The sequence below is a fragment of the Typopeltis vanoorti genome, chromosome 24 (assembly GCF_054136105.1).
Source record: "Typopeltis vanoorti isolate ZY-2024b chromosome 24, IOZ_Tvanoo_1.0, whole genome shotgun sequence".
Taxonomy (NCBI): Eukaryota; Metazoa; Arthropoda; class Arachnida; order Uropygi; family Thelyphonidae; genus Typopeltis; species Typopeltis vanoorti.
Window position 1 is genome coordinate 74,856,343 of NC_143572.1, and position 20,289 is coordinate 74,876,631.

Sequence of the window (20,289 nt, forward strand, 5' to 3'; positions counted from 1 at the left end):
TCAAAACATCCATACCCACTGCCTCTTGGCTGGAGAGCGGACACGTTAACCACTCGGCCAACCAGACCGGCTAACTGCTGACTTATTACTCAAATAAACACTAAGTATTACTTGATATAATGCCCCACCGATACCGTATAACTGTAGCATTTTGAATAGCTTCTTTCTTGGCACCTTCTCATATGCCTTTTCCAGATCTACAAAACTTAAATACAGATCTTTGTTATATTTCCATGATTTCTCAACTATCTGTTGTAAAGTGAAAATCTGGTATAGTCTCTGGGAAAATTCCCATGCTACTCCTCTTAAACACTATTTTTATAATAACAGCTATTATAGTCTGTTTTTGTTTAGGAGTGTCCCTTATGTGAAAATCTGTACTTCTGATCCTGACAGCTTCTATTTGGCCTGGAACCAGCTTGTTTTTCGCCAACCTTCTCTTCCACAATCCTTCTCAACCGTTTCTCAAGTATACTTGCATATATCTTACCAGGAAGATAGATCTCAAGGATTACTTGCATATATCTTACTCAGAAGGGAAATACCTCTGTAATTCTCACATTCAGTTTTATTTATCTTTTTATATATGGGTACTATGATAGCTCTACTCCAATTATCTGGAATTCGTCCTTCTGTCTGTGACTTCTGAACTATGCAGTGCAACCACCTCAATACTTCAGCATTTCTGGTCGAATATCATCTACTCCTACTGTCTTTCCACATTTCAGGCTTTTGATGGCTTTTTCTACTTCAAGTATGGATATGTATTTCTGGCTGCATGCCTGGTCAGTGTTTTTTACCACTATGCTGTCATCACTGCTTGTTTCATTTAGAAGTTTTTCAAAGTAATTACTCCATACTTCAAGGATATCTTTTTCTCCCGTTTTCATGTCACTTTATCATCTCTAACTCCTTTTACAGCACTCTTTCCTCCATTTCTGAGCTTCTTCAACAACCTCCATTATATCTCGCCACCTTCTTGATATTTATTTTCTATGTTCTTACCAAAATCCTCCCATGACTTTTGTTTAGCTAGTTTTATGCAGTGTTCAGCTTTCTTACATTTGTCTCTGTATTCTCTAAGAGCACAAGCTGACTTATTTGACAGGAACATTTGATATGCTTTCTTCTCTTCCTTCACTGGTTCTTTAACTTCCTCTGTCCATCATGAAGTTTTGATTTTTTCCATCCTTACAGACAACCTCAACACATGCCTTTCTGAGTGTATGAATCAGTTTTTTTTCTTCAGGGCTTGCCACTGAATCTCCATGGTTTGGTTCCTGTTCTCAACCTCTTTGATTTTTTCTTCAATCATGTTTGTGTATTTAGTCTACAGTTCACATCTGAGAGCAGCTCAACTTTTATTCTCTTTAAAATTTTCTTACATGTTATTCTTTTCAATATGAAATTCAATTTTCTCCTACTCAAGACTAAATGGTGATCACTTCCAATTTCAAATCCTCTGTACACTCTGGTGTCCTGCACCAGGGAAAAAATATTACTATCAATCATGAGTTTCTTATTCCTTGCCTCTTCTCTCCATGTGAATTTGTGCATATTTTTATGTTGGAACATGGTGTTAGTAATAACCAGTCCATGTCCTGAGCAGAAATTCAACAAATATTTGCCATTATTATTAGCTTTGCTCTTTTCTCCAAATGTTTCCAAAATATTTTTGTATGTCTGACAATCACTTCCTACTCTGGTATTTAGATCCCCAACAAGAACCAACTTTTCCTTTTTCATTGTGTCAGTAGCTTTCTCTAGAGCCTCAAAAAAATTCCTCCACTTCTACCTTAGTAGAACCTTCTGTGGGACCATATGCACAAATAAGTCTCATTGTCCAGTTCCCCATTCTGATATATGCCCACATTACTTTACTTGAGACTGACTGCCATTCAAGAAGATTAGCCTCGTATTTTGTGTTGAATACTATGGCTACTCCTTCTTTTCCTTGATTGTCATTACCTGAATATAACATTTTGTATTTATTGTTCAGAAAGATCTCACCAGTTTTGTCTTTTTTGTTTCAGTCACCCCTATTATGTCGATCTGGTACTTATCTAATTCCTCAGCTAGCTCCATTTCTTTGCCATTCAGGCTTCTTATGTTAATAGTACCGATCTTTAACTCTGGTGATGTTGAGTTGGCGATGTGTTTAACTCATAGTTGGTGTCCTGATATAGACAGCCAACTACAAGTTATCTCACAGTTGGTAGTCATTGTTTATTCTGCATGATAGCATTAAGAAAATAATTGGTTATCAGTTTGGCTTCTTATCTCAATTTAGAAGCATATAACTATAATAATAGGATCTTTGTATGGAACAAATACCTTTTAAGTAATAAACAATTTTAACTTTTAATTCCATTGAACAATCACCTGTGATAGTTAAAATTAAATTGACCTTGAGGCGGTGTCAATTTAATTGTTTATACTAAACAAATCAGACACTGAAACAGCATATAAAAGTCAACTGTATTTAAACAACCTTACTCGAAGACAGGATACTGTATGACTAAAAATAGATAAGCTGAAAGGTGATTAATGACACATGGCTAAGTGGTCCGTATATGTAAATGTTGAATGCCAACAGAAATTCAAGGGAGGAACTTTTTTTTGCTGGTTTGTGTTTTGTTGAGTTAAGAATTAAATTAAATTTACCTTGAGGATGTGTCAATTTAATTGTTTATACTGAACAAATCAGACACTGAAACAGCATATAAAAGTCAACTGTATTTAAACAACCTTACTCGAAGACAGGATACTGTATGACTAAAAATGGATAAGCTGAAAGGTGATTAATGACACATGGCTAAGTGGTCCATATATGTAAATGTTGAATGGCAACAGAAATTCAAGGGAGCAACTTTTTTTTGCTGGTTTGTGTTTTGTTGGGTTTAGAAAGATGTAAGAATTCGGAGTTTAAAATCCTGAAACAGTATATTTTCTTCAAAAATGTCGATCTGGACTTTGCTGCTGCTCATCCTTCCTTCCTATATCTCATCACTTGATCCTATGCGTGTAATCTCTGTTTTAGCTTCTGAAGTTCGTTCACGAAGAATCATGAACTAAAGATCATGATTCATTAAGTAAAATCATATCTGAAAATATAATCGTATTTGTGTGAATAAATATTGTATTGCTGCCACTATTCTTCTAGGTGTGTGCCTGGAATGAGTTAAAGTACTTCTGAGGCCATGATTTGTACTGATGGTATATGTTACAGTTTCCAACTTAGAATCTAATCCTTTTTGATTTTCTTTTATTAAAAAGCTGTGCCATTCTGTGAAATTCATTTTCTACCTTCCATCCTTCTGAATGCTGCACCATTCTGAACTTTTTGGTTTCTCCTCTATAATGTTTTTTTCCCAGTCCCATACGACGTTCTCTTGCAAACTGCACATATCAAGCAGGCAGAAATGCTGAGACATTTGTTCTTGCTAGTGGTCTTACACAAATTGCTCACACACCTACCTGCTAGCCCTAATCATTCCAGTGTTTTCCTCACTAGTGTCCTAATTAATACCATAGACGCTGTTTGTTCTCTAGGCATTTTAGACCACAGTCTGATGTCGATTCTTCTCTGTTGGAACCACATTCTCACAGCCACTCATTTGTGTGCTATGGCATGATGAGAATGCTAGGCAACATGATCTTATGATTTCTCTGCCCCAATTTTCTTGGTTGGATTATTGTTGCTATTTTTTTTTATTTTCTAATCCCAAATATTTGCATTGAACATATAACCGAAGGAATTCGTGTCGATAAACAACTATTTATTCCCTATTCAGCTCTAAATACTCATTCCTTATCTAAGCTTTGATTTTCCAAGAAATGTAATCACTCATAGCATATTGCAATTTGGTTTCATGGAAATCTCCATCTTTCTTTTCTAAATTTTTTTGTGTCTTGCCAAAGTTAAGTAACAAACCATGATTCCACCCCTTTTACATTTGGATCGTTCCATTATATCATCACACACATATACGACACATACTTGTACTGTTTCAAACACACAATATTCAAGGTTCTTGTTTAGTCTTACCAAAAAGTCTTCTGGTCTTGGTGGTATTTCTGTGTTTTGATGATTGCAGAAATGCCAGAATTTATTCCTGTAGTATGTCACTTTTTTATATTCTGTTCTGCTAATAATTTATGACATCAAAATGTTGTCATCTATTGAATTTCACTCACTTTAGTTCTTTCACAATAATGAAAGAAACCATTAATGCTCAACTTTTACACTTCACTAAAAACTTTTCAATTCATAAATGATTGCCAGTATAGATTCTACCATTGATCAACTTGGTATCTTATGGCTTACATTGCCCACCTTCAGAAAATGTCTTGGAAAAGTTTAAGAGATCCTCAAGTGAATGTTCTTTATCTCTAACACATCTGACTGGGTTTGGCCCATCATCAATTTCTTGATATGTATCCTCAAGGAGTGTTCAGGCTACTATGACAGCACTACATGATTAGTTGACATTATTAATCTCCTATCAACAGTTTTCCTCCAAATTAGTCTCTTATTTGTAAACACTCCAGTATTGTCATATCTAACATTTTATGCTTAAGGGTCAAAGCTGTATAACTGAGAGGAGACCTCCAAATAGCCTTTAAAGGAATGCAGAGAACCGACCAGGGCTTCTGACCTATTGTCCAATCCTCACCTTCTCGTGGTGCACCCTGTTGGGTTTCTACTTGGATACTGAACGAACGAGGATGGGCTCGCAATTTGGGATTTAGCCGACCAAATTGTATTCTTATTGGTTAAACCAAAATAAAAAATGATGGTACAACATGACAAAATTTCATACCGGCTGGGGCGTCGCCTGGTTAAACAAGGCCCCCGTTGTTTTCGCCAGGGAACCAGGGCTAACAGCAAAAAGTCAGCTACTGGAACAAATCTGAAAACAAACCCCAACTCAACATCACCAGAGTTAAAGATTGGTACTATCAACGTAAGAAGCCTGAATAGCAAAGAAATGAAGCTAGCTGAGGAATTAGATAAGTACCAGATCGACATAATAGGGGTGACTGAAACAAAAAAGGCAAAAACTGGTGAGATCTTTCTGAACAATAAACACAAAATGTTATATTCAAGCAATGACAATCAAGGAAAAGGAGTAGCCATAGTATTCAACACAAAATACGATGCTAATCTTCTTGAATAGCAGTCAGTCTCAAGTAGAGTAATATGGGCAAATATGAGAATGGGGAACTGGACAATGAGACTTATTTATGCCTGTGGTCCCACAGAAGGTTCTACTAAGGTAGAAGTGGAGGAATTTTTTGAGGCTCTAGAGAAAGCTACTGACACAATGAAAAAGGAAAAGTTGGTCCTTGTTATGGATCTATGTAGCAGAGTAGGAAGTGATTGTCAGACATACAAAAATGTTTTGGGAAAATTTGGAGAAAAGAGCAAAGCTAATAATAATGGCAAATATCTGTTGGATTTCTGCTCAGGACATGGACTGGTTATTACTAACACCATGTTCCAACATAAAAATATGCACAAATTCACATGGAGAGAAGAGGCTAGGAATAAGAAAAGTCTCATTGACTATGTTATTGTTGATAGTGATGTTTTCTCCCTGGTGCAGGACACCAGAGTGTACAGAGGATTTGAAATTGGAAGTGATCACTATTTAGTCTTGAGCAGAATAAAATTGAATTTCATATTGAAAAGAATAACATGTAAGAAAGTTTTAAAGCGAATAAAAGTTGAGCAGCTCTCAGATGTGAAATGTAGACTAAAATACACAGATTAATTCGACAAAGATTACTGAAGAAAAAATGAAAGAGTTCGAGAACAGGAATCAAACCTTGGAGATTCAGTGGCAAACTCTGAAGAAAACACTGATTGATTCAGCTAGAGAGGCATGTGGTGAGGTTGTCTGCAAGGATAAAAAAATCAGAACTCCCTGGTGGACACAGGAAGTTAAAGAGGCAGTGAAGGAAAAAAAGAAAGCATATCAAAAGTTCCTGTCGGATAAGTCAGCTTGTGCTCTTAGAGAATATAGAGACAAATGCAAGAATGCTAAACACTGTGTAAAACTAGCTAATCAAAATTCATGGGAGGTCTTTGGCAAGAATATAGAAAATAAATATCAAGAAAGTGGCAAAATATTCTGCAGGTTGTTGAAGAAGTTTAGAAATGGAGGAAAGAGTGCTATAAAAGAAGTTAGAGATGATAAAGGTGACATGAAAACGGGAGAAAAAGATATCCTTGAAGTATGGAGTAATTACTTTGAAAAACTGCTAAATGAAACAAGCAGTGATGACAGCACAGTGGTAAGAAAACACTGCCCAGGCATGCAGTCAGGAATACATATCCATACTTGAAGTAGAAAAAGCCATCAAAGGCTTGAAATGTGAAAATGCAACTGGAGTAGATGATATTCGACCAGAAATGCTGAAGTATGTAGGTATAAAAGTCTTAAAGTGGCTGCACTGCATAGTTCAGAAGGCCTGAACAGAGGGACGAATTCCAGATGACTGGAGTAGAGCACTCATAGTACCCATATTAAAAAGGAAATAAAACTGAATGTGAGAATTACAGAGGTATTTCTGAGAGTTCTGGTAAGATATATGCAAGTATACTTGAGAAACGGTTGAGAAGGATTGTGGAAGAGAAGCATGGTGAAGAACAAGCTGGATTCAGGAAAAACACCGGATTCAGGAAAAACAGTCAACTGAAGTATGGTGGTATAAAGGTCTTACAGTGGCTGCACTGCATAGTTCAGAAAGACTGGACACAGGGACGAATTCCCGATGATTGGAGTAGAGCTCTCATAGTACCCACATATAAAAAGGGAAATAAAACTAAATGTGAGAATTACAGAATTATTTCCCTAATGAGTGTTCCTGGCAAGATCTATGCAAGTATACTTGAGAAACGGTTGAGAAGAATTGTGGAAGAAAAGCTGGGTGAAGAACAAGTTGGATTCAGGCCAAGTAGAGGCTGTCTGGATCAAATCTTCACTTTACGACAAATAGTCGAGAAAGCATGGGAATATAACAAAGATCTGTATTTAAGTTTTGTGTTTTTGGAAAAGGTATATGACAAGGTGCCAAGAGAGAAGCTATTCAATAAACTGCAGTTATATGGTATGAATGGGGCATTATATCAAGCAATACTTAGTCTTTATTTGAGTTGTAAGTCAGCAGTTAGAATTGAAGGAAGTACAGGAAGACGGTTTAATGTTAAATCTGGTGTGAGACAAGGATGTACAATATTCCTTCTGTTATTCATTATCTATATGAATCACATTATGAGGGAAAGTGTTATTAAACATGATATCAAAATTGGAGATGTTAATGTCAGCTCTTTGCTTTATGCAGATGATGTTATACTCTAAATAAATCTGCTACAAGTCTGCAAGATTCTCTGACTAAATTGAATAGCTGTTGTAATAGATATGGTATGAAGGTCAGCAATAAAAAGACAAAGACAGTGAAGGTGGGCAGAGTCATTGAAGGTGTCAACTGTGTTGTGAATGGAGAGGCTGTGGAAAGGGTGAAACATTTCAGCTGCTTAGGCGCGATTTTTACTGAAGATGGTAAATTAAGTATAGAGGTGGACAACAGAATCAGCAAGGCTGGTGTGGTCGGAAGTCAATTGAATGGGTTCGTATGGAATAGGAGAGAAATTGGTCGGAGCACAGAATTAGCTGTATACAAGACTGTGTTCAAGCCAGTTTTGACTTGTGGATCCGAGAGCTGGGTCAGGGGTGGAACGCTGGACCAAGGAGTAGAGACCGCAGATATGAGAGTCCTGAGAATGATTATAGGCGTGAACAGATGGCATCAATGGCAATATCATATTAAGAATGAGGATAATTGGAAAGAACTTGACATTGTCAGCATCCAGGAATGCATAAGCAGAGCTAATCTGTGGTGGTATGATCACTTAAACAGGTGTTCTCTGCTAGGTTGGCAGGAAAAAGACCCAGAAGAAGACCAAGATATAGGTGGATTGATACGGTACAAAGTTCCCTAGACGATATATAAGAAATATAAGATCTGATAATGTTGGAGTCTTGACAAGTAACAGACTGATTTGGAGGAAAATTGTAGATAGGAAGTTAGTAATGATGTTTTTTTCATGTAGTACTATCATATCCTGAACACCTCTTGAGGATACATGGCAGGAATTTGATGATGATGACATTTTGTGCTTCTAAGGCACTTCTGACTGAATCACCCCACTTACCTTAGTCTTCCTCTGGGTCTCTTTCCTGCCATCTTGGCATCAAACACCCATTTTCCTGACCTTTCCTCACCATTCTATATAAGTAGCCATATCACCTTAGATTAGTTCTGTTTATACATTCTTGAATGCAAACAAGATCAAGCTCCTTTCTAATATCTTCATTTTTAATGATTCTGCCATTGATGCCATCTGAAATTTCACTACCTTTTTTCTCAGAAACCTCATAACTATGGCCTCTAATTTTTGATCAAGTGCTTTATTTCTAACCCAACTCTCAGATCCATTACTTAAAACTGGTTTGAGCCCTGTCTTGTATACTGCTAGTTTGGTTGGCTAATTTCTCTCTTGTTCCATATAAATTTATTCAACTGGCTATCTGCCATACCTGTTTTGCTTATTATTATTTGGTTACAATTTAAATATAGACTATGTATTGGCTGTATAATGTTCCATCTACCCTATGTAATTGTAGCATTTTGAAAAGTTTTTCTCTTGGCACCTTGTCTTTATGTCTTTTCCAGATCTACAAAACATAAGTGTAGATCTTTGTCATATTCCCATGATTTCTCAACGGTGTTTGTCTTAAAATGAAAATCTTATCTTGACAACCTCTATTTGGCCTGAACCCAGCTTGTTCTTCTCCAAGTTTCTCTTCCACAATCTTTCTCAACCTCTTTTCAAGTATGCTTGCACAAATCTTATTTCGAACACTTAGTAGAGAAATTCCTCTGAAATTCCCACATTCAATTTTATTCCCCCCTTTTATAGATGGGTACTATGAGAGCTCTACTCCAATCGTTGGGAATTCGATCCTCTGACCAGGCCCTCTGAATTATGTGGTGTAGCTACTGCAAAACTTGTATACCTCCATACTTCAGCATTTCTGGTCGAATATCATCTACTTGAGCTGCATTTCAAGTTTTTCATGGATTTTTCTACATTCGAGTATTGATATGTACGCCTCTTTGCATTCTCCTCTTGAAAGTATTCTAGTTTGGTTCTTTCACTACTTGTTTCGTTTAAAAGTTTGATTTCGGCCCAAGGGTCTATTAATAACTCCCATCATATGATCTGACATCTACAACCAGATTTCCATCAGGTTGTATATTACATGTGGATGGATCATTATCAACAGATTTCATAACTGATGTGCTAGGGTTACACTAAGCTTTGTTCTTTCACCTGCTTATCTTTCTCTGTTGAGTGCCTATTGGTTGTGGAGAGGACCTGCCAGTTATGGTACTGGCCCTTTTCATTCTTTTCTTTACTTACTTCCTATATTTTTCATATACGAAGAATTCTCTTCTCATGAGTCTTTATTACTATCCTGTATTCTGGACTACCATCACTGTAATCCAACCTGTGAACAACTTGTGGGGGAGGGATCCTGGTAGTCTTGCGCCACTTTGGCCTCAGCAAGATGGGAGATCCATCTTTATACATATGGATGGTTACCAGGAACATCACACTTGCTTTTGATGCATGTAAACCTCCAACATTTGTAAAAGTAGGGTATCTCTGTTAGGCTTTATATCCTTAATCTACAGAGATTCTTTAAATGTCATAAAATGGACATGCCCAAACTGCCTATCATGACTCTACCATTTGTGTCCAATGTTGGTTGTAAAGAGCAAGATAACAAACTTGCTCTGCAAAGAAAGGTAAATGTGTGAGGTGTCAGGGAGATCATCCAGCAGAATATTGATTTCCTTCTCATCTATATTGATAGTTCAAGATCTGAGACATTGGTTGGTTGTGCTTCTGTATTTCCTGACTATTATATTCATTAGATCCCACTTGATTGCAATAATTATACAGTAGAGTTGCATGCAATTCAGTTTGCACTTTTTTTCATATAAATGAAAACTGCTGTCAAAAGTGTAGGAGTTATATGGACTTATGGTTTTTATTTCTAGAATTAACCTAATTCTTTAGTGTATTGAGTTCAATTCTAATAATGAAGAGTACAAAAATGTCATCTTTATTTTCTCTGATCATGTGGTCCTGTTTTGTAGATTACATTTTCCGTAGTTAAAATTTGAGTAAATTTCATTATTGGCAAGCAGTAGTTATTTTATTTTATTATTATTTTTTAAGATCTAAGTTCTGCTTTATGTTTCTATTATAAGTGTAATGTAACGTAATAATAAAATATATGTAAATATAAACAACAGTACTTTATACTGTAATAAAAAAAATTTTGAAAAAATTAAAATTATAAATGTATTTTTTGGCAACATGCCAAAATAAAAAACTTACTTTTGTACAGTAAATTATTGCATTTCAGTTATTTTTTTTTAAATAATAAACAATTAAATGAAAAAATGTTATCACATGCGAAACAATCATACAGTTAATCTCATTCAGTGATTCAAAATTTCCTCTACAAATCTTTTAGCTCTTCTACATCTGTTAATTCACTACAGTACAGTCTTCTTTGTGTTTGTGGTTACAGGAGAAAGAGAAATCAGAGTTGTGTGAATTAAAAGCTGTTTTTTTTTTTTTTTTTTTGTTATTAGAAAGAGAGGTAATCTTATTTTTCTAAAATACCTCTCATACCAAGATGGTCTGAAAAGTTCTCTGCCTAACAATGAAAAAACGAATTTATAATTCCAAATTATTTTTATTTTTCAACATAATCTCCCTTAAGACTAATATATTTATTCCAGTGATGCTTCAGCACCATTATTCCATCCATGTAGTGGTTCTCAGTAAGATCTGCAAAATATCTCTCTACAGCTTGCAACCACCTCTTGATTCGAAGAAAAACGCTGACCAGTGAGGAATAGTTTTAGTTTTGGGAAGAGATAGAAGTCAGAGGGAGCCAAATCTGGGGAATAGGGTGGATGTTCCAACAATTCATAGTGCAGATCTGTTAATTTTCCCGTTGCCAAAACACCTTTGTGGGCAGGTGCATTGTCCTGATGACAGATGATCTTTTCTTCTGCAAACCAGGTCTTTTCTCACAAGTTTTTTTGCCTAGCTGGTTAAAAGATCGGAATAATATTCCCCAGTTACCATTTTCAAGATAATTAATAAACAAAATGCGCAACCCAAAACACCGATGCCATGACCTTTCCTGTTGAGAACAGACTTTGTCTTTTTTGGCACCGAATAACCGGCTTCTGTCCACTGTTTTGACTGCTTTTTGGATTCTGGTGTGTAATGGTGAATCCAAGTCTCATCCATAGTAATAAATCAATGCACAAAATCAGTTTTATTCTTGTTAAAACTCTAAGCACCGTTCAGAGATTTTCATGTGAGTGTTGATCTGCTGTGAGCAAGTGCGGCACCCATCTTGTGCCAAGCTTTTTCATTTGCAATTATTCGTGCAAAATATATCCTACATGTTCTTTTGAAATGTCTGTGGTCTCAGCAATTTCACGCACTTTGACTCACCAATCATCCAATACCATATCATGCACTTGATCAATGATTTCTGGTGTTGTTACACTTTTGGGACATTCTTCACGTGGATCATCTTCAAGGCTGGTACAGCCAATTTTAAACTCGGCAGCCCATTTCTTAATTGTCGAAAATGAAGGAGAAGAGTGCCCATATACTTTTATGAACTTAGAATGAATTTCTTTTGGTGTTAAACCTTCTTTTACAAAGAATTTTATAACCACACGATACTCAATTTTATCCATTTCAAGGGGTACAGACATTTGCTTCAGACAGCTGTATAAAACACACTACTTGATAGAATCACTTGCAATTTCACATGGATGCTTATGACAGATGTACCAACTTAGAAAAAAAAACGAGGCCGAGAACTTTTCAGACCACCCTCGTACTTCTTGTATTACATGTTTATTTTCATAAATAGCTGATTTATTTCTTCAGACTAATTAGTGTTCCTATTGGCAAATAGTAATATTAATTGATATTACTCCACAAAAATAAAGTATCTCATAGAATGAGAAACTATTTTGATTGTTTTCTCAAAAAACCTAAAAAATTGTTTATTTTATGTGATACTTTATTTTTGTGGAGCAATATCAGAAATTGTATTTCTGGCAGTTTATAGTTTTTAATGTGCATTGAATAAAAAATATTTACATTTAATGGTTCAGTTTTTAATATTTTACAGTCCTAATGTATGATTTAGGGTAAAAAGTAATGTATATGTTTATCCTTAAAAGTAAATTAAATTTGTTATTTTGGCTTTGGTATAATATTACAGGAGTCACCACCTGTACAGAAACCTCCAAACTGTGGGAATACTGGAAACAAAGAAAAAATAAGATCATGGATACGGGAACAAGGTATAGTGATTTTATGAAAGCATTATTGATACTTAATTGTATACAAATTAACATTACACTTTATTATTATTGGCATACCAGTCTGTTCATGAAACCATATTGATGGGTAGTTTGAAATCTACTCTTGAAAAAACTGCAGTAGCAATATGTAACAGTAGTGCTATAATACCTTATCTCACTGCATGCACTTAATTTAGTGCTCTCCATAGCATATTAAAATGTTTGCTTGGAAAGAACAAATTCAGTTGCTGTAATATGAAAGGAAATAATATCTGCAGGATTTATTTTCATTTTATTTTCATTTCAATTAATATAGAGGAAGATTTTTTATGTGATATGCAAATTACTACATGCCTGCTTAACAGTAGAAATATCTATCATATAGTAGGCAGTCAGTGAAAGAAGAGGATGAGATATGCTAAAAAAAATTCACACCCCAATAATAAAAAATTTTTTAAAAAATAGGTCCTCTTGATAGTTTTAATAAGAGTGGACAAATTCATAAAAATAAAGCATAAAATACTAAAAAAAAATATTTAAAACCAAGTGGGGAAAAAGTATAGAATTTCAGATATAGCTACATAAAGATAAACATTGTTCATATTTATTACTGTAGGAATGGTTTCATAGTATTGGTATGATACATAAACTAGTACACATCACCATATTCAACTAAAGGTTAAGTTATGTTTTTCTAGATAAACGGTTGTGCAAGATAAGTTTTTATTACTTAAGACATCCACAAGCTGACTTTGAAGACCAAATATCAGGAGACATTAAATTTTCTCTTCTCTCTCTTTGTGGCTTGATAGGAAGTGTGATATCACCACACAAAGTTGTTTACTTGCAGTGTACAGATGTATCATCATTTTCAAATTCCTGATATATACTCTTAAAGGATGTACAGAATACTGTACTAGTAGCATATGAAGATGTACATTATTACTAATTTCCTGTCAACACTTTTCCTAAAAATAAGTCTGTGTGAGGACTCAAGTATGGTCAGATATTATATTTTGGTCTTCTAGGTCACTTCTAACTGCATCTTGACATCAAGAACCACTTGCTTTGCTAATCTTTCCTCTTCCGTTCAGTTTGTGACCATGCCATCTGAATTAGTTATGCCATTTCTCAATGCTAACTGTGTCATGTTCTTTCCTAATATCCCAGATTTTGATATAACTCTTCATTTGATATGATCGTTTACTGCCCTGATTTTTCTAAGAAACATCCTTTCTGATCTCTGTTTTTTGATCAAGTATTTTATTTCTAAACCAGCCCACTGATCCTTTAGTTAAAATTAGTTTGAAATTGTCTTGTATACAGCTAGCTTAATGTTTTGTTTATTTTTTCTCTTATTCCATATAAATTTCATTGATTCCTCACCATACCAGCTTTGCTTATTCTATTGTCTATTTCCATATTTAATTTGCCATCTTCACTAATAATTGTTCCTATATACTTTAATATTTTAGTTTTTCCTATAGGTTCTTTATTCAGGATGCAACTGATGTTTTCAGTGTTCCTGGCTATTTTCATGGTCTTTGTCTTTTGCTGACTTTCACACCAAAATTTATTATAGCAGTCTGCATAAAGTAAAACAAAAAAAATTAACATTGTCAATTTTAATATCTGGTTTAATGCTGCTTTCTTTAATAATGTGTTCCATGTTAAATGATAAATAACTGGAGATAATGTGCTACCCTTAATTCACACCTGATTTTATATGAAATCATTTTCCCATACCTTCAATTCTGACTGCTGACTCACAACTTGGAGACCGGCATGATGGTTGTTGTTGCGAAGAACGTTTTTGATTTCAGTGATGATTAGTGAGTTTTAGATTTTGTGAATCTTCTTTGATAGCGGAATACAAGGTAAGACTTTACTTTTGATGCAATTTTTCGACCCTTGCCCGTTCTCTTCGCCATTATATAAATATTTCTCAGGTAAGCATATTTGAATACTTTTAAACATCAACAGTTTAAGTCCTGATGACTTTGTCCAATCTCTGGATAAGAAGCTGGCGCTCGACCTCCTCAAAAAACTATTGAAGAAATTTGAGGTAGAGTGGCCAGGGTTTCTAAACCTATATTCAGTGACAGATGACTCCACAGAAAGAGAACTCAACACCAGGGAAAGAAGGGAAGATGAATCTGATAATCTCTGCTCCCGCACCAAAAGCGATACTGAAACTCGCGCTCGAAAAAAGCGAAAAACAGCAGAGATGCAGATAAACGAGGGGATGGAAGAAGATGCCCCCAACACTGACCTCCCTATACCCAACAATGAAAAAGATCCTCCAGTTGTACTACGGGAAAAAGAACGATGGATGGCCCTCAGGCCTATTATGCAAAACCACCAAATTGCCTATTCATGGGCAAAAAACGTAGACGACGGAGTCAAAATCCAGCCTGCTACAGTAGGCGACTACAGACACCTCACAAAAACCATGGATGACTTAGATATTAAATATCATGCTTACTCACTGAAGTCAGAGAAAAACCTAAAAGTTGTACTTAGGGGAGTAACAGAAAACATCTTCACAGACCTCCGCCTCCACCTGTCAAAGTCAGCAGAATGTTACGGGTCAACAAGAGTACAATGCCCCTAGTACTCGTTGAGATACCCAACACACGCAAGAACATATACAACATAACAACGATCTGAGGTCTGAAAATCACAACTGAACCACTAAGGAAAAGAGCCTCGTCCGGCCAGTGCCACAGATGTCAGAAGTACGGACACGCACAGGAACTCTGCAGAGCAGACTACAAGTGCCTCAAATGTGGGCAAAACCACCCCACAGCAACCTGCTCAAAACCCAGAACCTCACCAGCCAAATACGTGAACTGCGGGGCCCCCCACCCGGCAAACTACAGAGACTGCAGTCACTACCCTAAGAATAAAACAGACAACAAAAGGAAACGGATTTCTCAACCCTGCCCACAGGCACCAGAGTCGACGGCTCCCCAGTTGCCTGACACCCAACAAAAGACAACAAAATACCAGCTCTCACAAATGGAAAATACCAACAGTCTGGAAAGCCACTGTCAAAGCAGGACAAAATTCTTCCAAACATGACAACAGTCATCACAGCCTCATTGGCAAACATGCTTCAAGACTTAAGTAAGTCAAACCCCCCTCACCAAACTCTACAAAAAGATTTCTAAAAGAAACTCAAACCATCTTATCAATGCTTGTTAATGAATAAAACTAGATTACTCGCAGACTCACTACAGATCGCCGCTTGGAACACCAATGGCCTAAAAAACAAGACACTGGAGCTTCAAGAATTCTCTCACAGATACAACCCTGACATCATTCTAATTAATGAAACTCATCTAAGACCTGCAGACAATCCAAAACTGAGAGGATACTATATAGAAATGACCGACTGGACTACAGAAGCAGTGGTACAGCCATATTTATCAGGAACTGCATCAGGCACAATGGAATACTCACCGGTGTTAAAGTCCACACAAACTCAACTGGAAGACTTAAAATCTATGCCGCCTACAACTCCCCCGCTAAGACCCTCCTATTTTCTGACTTGGATGCTGTACTAGGCATAAATGAACCCATCATCGCTGGGGACTTAAACTCCAAACATCCCTCCTGGAACAGCAGAACCACAAATAAAAATGGCCATATCCTCTTCAGCTACACAGGATTAAACAACACTGTCGTAGCAGGACCCACCAAACCAACCCACCACAGCCAACATCCTAGACATCGCCATCCTACACAACATCAAATACCAGCACAGCATTCGAGCACTGAACGAATTATCATCAGACCAAACCCAATTCTACTTCACTTAGGGAACAAAGACCAGTCACCTCCCCCCTCCCCAAACTTCCATTGTCTGGGAGAAATAGACACTGCAATAAAGAACCTCGCCAATCAAATCAATAAAGCCATAACAGCAGCCACGATTACCCACAAACAAAACTGTCTCCCGGAAGAAATCATGGACTTAATAAGGGGAAAAAACAAAGAAAAAGATATCACAACACTCGTGCTCCCCAGGACAAAACAGCCCTCAACAAATTAAACGAATCTGTTCCGAGAAGCTCTCCAGAACAACAGGAATCAACAATGGGACAACAAGCTCACCTCCATCTCCACAGCAGATCATTCCATATGGAAATTCCTAAACAACCTCAGGAACAAGCACAAATCCCTTCCCCCCTCTGCAAGCAGAACAGCACCTTGCATACACAGATGCTGACAAAGCCATAGCAAGAAACCTAGAGAAACAATGCAGTCCTGCATGTGAGAACCTAAACATCTGCCATGTATACAAGATCCATCGTAAAGTCAGCTTCACAGTAAATTGTCCCGATGACAATCCAAGCCCTATAATGCCTACCTCACCTACCAAAATAATCAGCATCACAAACGAAGTCAACAAGACACTATCACGCAAAGCCATAGCACATCTGGCAAACATCATAAACTCCATCCTCAAATGGTAGCACTTCCCCCAGTCATGGAAAATAGTTGACATCATCCCAATTCACAAACCAGGCAAAGACCCACACCTACCTGAAAATTACTGTCCCATCAGCCTGCTATCCAACTTAGGGAAAATAGCAGTGAAAATCATCCTCATCAGACTCCAAGATCATGTCAACCAACTAAATATCATTCCACAAGAACAATTTGGCTTCCGTCAAAATCACAGCACCACCCAACAGATCCATAGACTGGTAGAATACATGACCACAGGATTTAATTGGAATTTCAAAAAATGTCAACTTCCAGTCTGTCATTTTGGTAACTTGTTTTTATTAAGTGGATTTTTTGGCAGTAATATGTTATTCTAGTATATTGTTGCTTGTCTGTTTAGTTTTACATATTGATATATTTGTAGTTTGATATTAACAAACAGTTTGGGATTCTTAGCTCAAAAATTTGAAGAAAATTACTTCAGTGTGGAACATCAAGGAAATTCTCACCCAGCTATGAATGTGCTGAACAGACTTACTGCAGCTCTTACACAGTTAGAGTCACTGGTAATTTTAATTATTTCTAGATTAAATATATATTCTCATTTGGCTGATTATATTAGATTTTAGTTATTGATCAGTTATATGTACAGGTATCCCTTGCTTAACACAGGATTTGATTAACTCAGTGAAATTAATTGCGAAAATCCCTTTATATATGTGGCAAGAGTTTTAATTAACGCACCTTTAAATTTAAATGCAAAAATATGCAAGCCTCAAGGAGTGTTTCTTGGCCGAGAGAAAGAAAGTCATGAGTATGATGATAACACACCTGGTCCTCCAAATTCTCTTAATGATCTGTTTGAGAATGTGAAAGTTTTATTTTTTTCAGCAAATACAACATCATTGCCACAACCCATGGACATGGGCATCATTTCAACTTTCAAAGCCCATTTTCTTAAAAAGACATTCTCAAAAGCTAGAAATAACAATGGGAGAAAATGCGATTACGCTCCAAGAATTTTGGAAAATTTTTAACATTAAACACACAACTTGAAAACATTCGTGACTCGTGGGAGCAAGTGTCTTCTAGCTGCATGAGAGCTGTTTAGAAAAACCTTTTGCCAGAATCTGCTAATGACTTAGGTGGTTTTCAAAATCCTGTGAACAACGTTGTTGAAGAAATCATTTCATTTGGTGAAGACCTTGGTTTTGATGGTGTTGATACAGAAGATACTAAAAAATTATTGGATTCAATTTCAAAAGATTTCATTGACAACAATCTTCTTGAAATTGAACAACAACAATGCACATATGAACACAACGAACAAATGGAATGCAAAGATGAGGTTCCAAAGGAGATAACAATCAAAGAACTGGATGGAATGTTTCACATTTTAGAACCGCTTAAGAAGCAAGTAATGGATGTGGATCTAGATGTTAATTGAAGAATGCTTGTTTGCAGAGGTCCAGAGATTCATTTTGATTGTTATCATAGAATATATGCTGATAAGAAAAAAAACTAAACTGTTCAAACAACTCTTGATAACTTTTTTTTGATAAATAATTGCAATAACTAATGTTGGATCAGCATTTATTAAACATTTAGTTTGCATTCATTTTTTATCTTTCCTAAAAGAGTACCATATAAAACGAATTATTAATACAGTAATCGATCATGGACGAATTGTAATTTTTACCATTGGTTATGATATTTGATTAACGTGATTTTGATATACTCAGTAACATTGAAGGATTAATTAATCACATCAATTAAGGGATACCTGTACTGCATTAATTAAATGACATTTGTATTTCTAGAAAGTGTTTTATTATATTTTGTTCAGCATTGCACAGTCCCACACATAGGTGGTTGTAAAAATGTATTATACTCTTAGTTACAGGAGGGGGGGGGGCTCAAAAGTAAGCCACGTAATCTATGCATCCACATCTTGATCACTAAAACTTGGAAGTCAGTTATTTGTGAGTTTTTATGTTGAATCCGTACACGAGAGGTTGGGTGAACCACCTATAGTACATTTATTTATTTACTTATTTCATGTGTGAACTACAGAAAATGTAAGATCATACATATAAATGATTAAAAGCATATTATTATAATTTAAAGCTGTTTCATTACACTGCATTAAATATTCTAGGGTACATATATTATTAATATCTATTAAGCAGCATTTCAGATGATCCATGGTTTGTGTTTCACCACATGAGCAACTGTTATTGTCTGTGTAGCCCCATCTGACCATATTCTGCTTTGATCTGCCCATTCTAGAACAAAGTCTATTGAATGTCTTCTATCTTTGCCAGTCTAGATGTAAGGTGGAAGGAAAAGATTCCTTTAAGTTCAGAGCCTCTGGAGATCGTTCTTGCCACATTATTGATCTTGTGGCTTTTATGGAATCAACCAACGGTTCCACTGAGTGAATAAAACATTTCCTTGAGTTTAGCCTGCTATTTACTGCAATATGTCCATACAAAGGATGCCATTCGTCATTTAGTTGTTTCCGCTCATATCTACTCTGTGTTATTCTTCTGATATGATGAGGTGCAATACCAGACAATGAGTATACGTGGTCAATTTTTGTAGGCTTAAGGCAGCCGGTAATGTGCCGACGTGTTTCATTAAGAACCTTGTCAATAATTTTGACATGTGATGATCTTTCCCAAACAGGGCTAGCATATGTGGCTGTTGAAAAGCAAAGTGTCAGAGCAGAGGTGTGCGGTACTTGTGGACTTGCATCCCATCGAGATATTGTTAATCGGCGCAGGATATTATTACATTTGAATTTTAGCTGCTGTCTTCTCTATGCGTTGCTTATAATTTAAAGTCCTATCTAGTGTAACACCTAGGTAACTTGGATTTCGATAGTTGACCAATTTCACACCATTCCATTCTATATTCAACTTTCTCCTTGCCTCCCTATTATCATCATCATCAAATTACTGCCATGTACCCTCAAGGGATGTACAGGATATGATAGTACTACATGAAAAATAATTACTCCATTATTAATTTCCTATCTACAATTTTCCTCCAAATCAGTCTGTTACTTGTCAAGACTCCAACATTATCAGATCTTATATTTCTATCGTCTAAAGCACTTTGTACCGTATCAATCCACCTATATCTTGGTCTTCCTCTGGGTCATTTTGCTGCCAACCTGGCAGAGAACACTTGTTTTGCTAATCTTTCCTCGCCCATTCTGTTTAAGTGACCATACCATCTGAGATTAGCTCTGCTAACACATTCCTGGATGCTGACAGTGTCAAGTTCTTTCCTAATATCCTCGTTTTTAATATGATACTGCCATTGATGCCATCTGTTCAC

At 36.2% G+C, this 20,289-nt stretch overlaps 1 protein-coding gene across 8 annotated transcripts in view; it reads left to right on the forward strand.

Moving 5' to 3' along the window:
* Nucleotides 1–20,289, forward strand: part of ctrip (E3 ubiquitin-protein ligase ctrip) — an 817,513-nt gene that overhangs the window by 562,908 nt on the left and 234,316 nt on the right. For all 8 annotated transcript variants that reach the window (XM_090413730.1, XM_090413731.1, XM_090413729.1 and 5 more), the window contains 2 exons: nucleotides 12,408–12,489; nucleotides 17,401–17,510. In XM_090413730.1, the coding sequence (XP_090269856.1) occupies nucleotides 12,408–12,489; nucleotides 17,401–17,510 (192 nt within the window). The remainder of the gene's footprint in view (nucleotides 1–12,407; nucleotides 12,490–17,400; nucleotides 17,511–20,289) is intronic.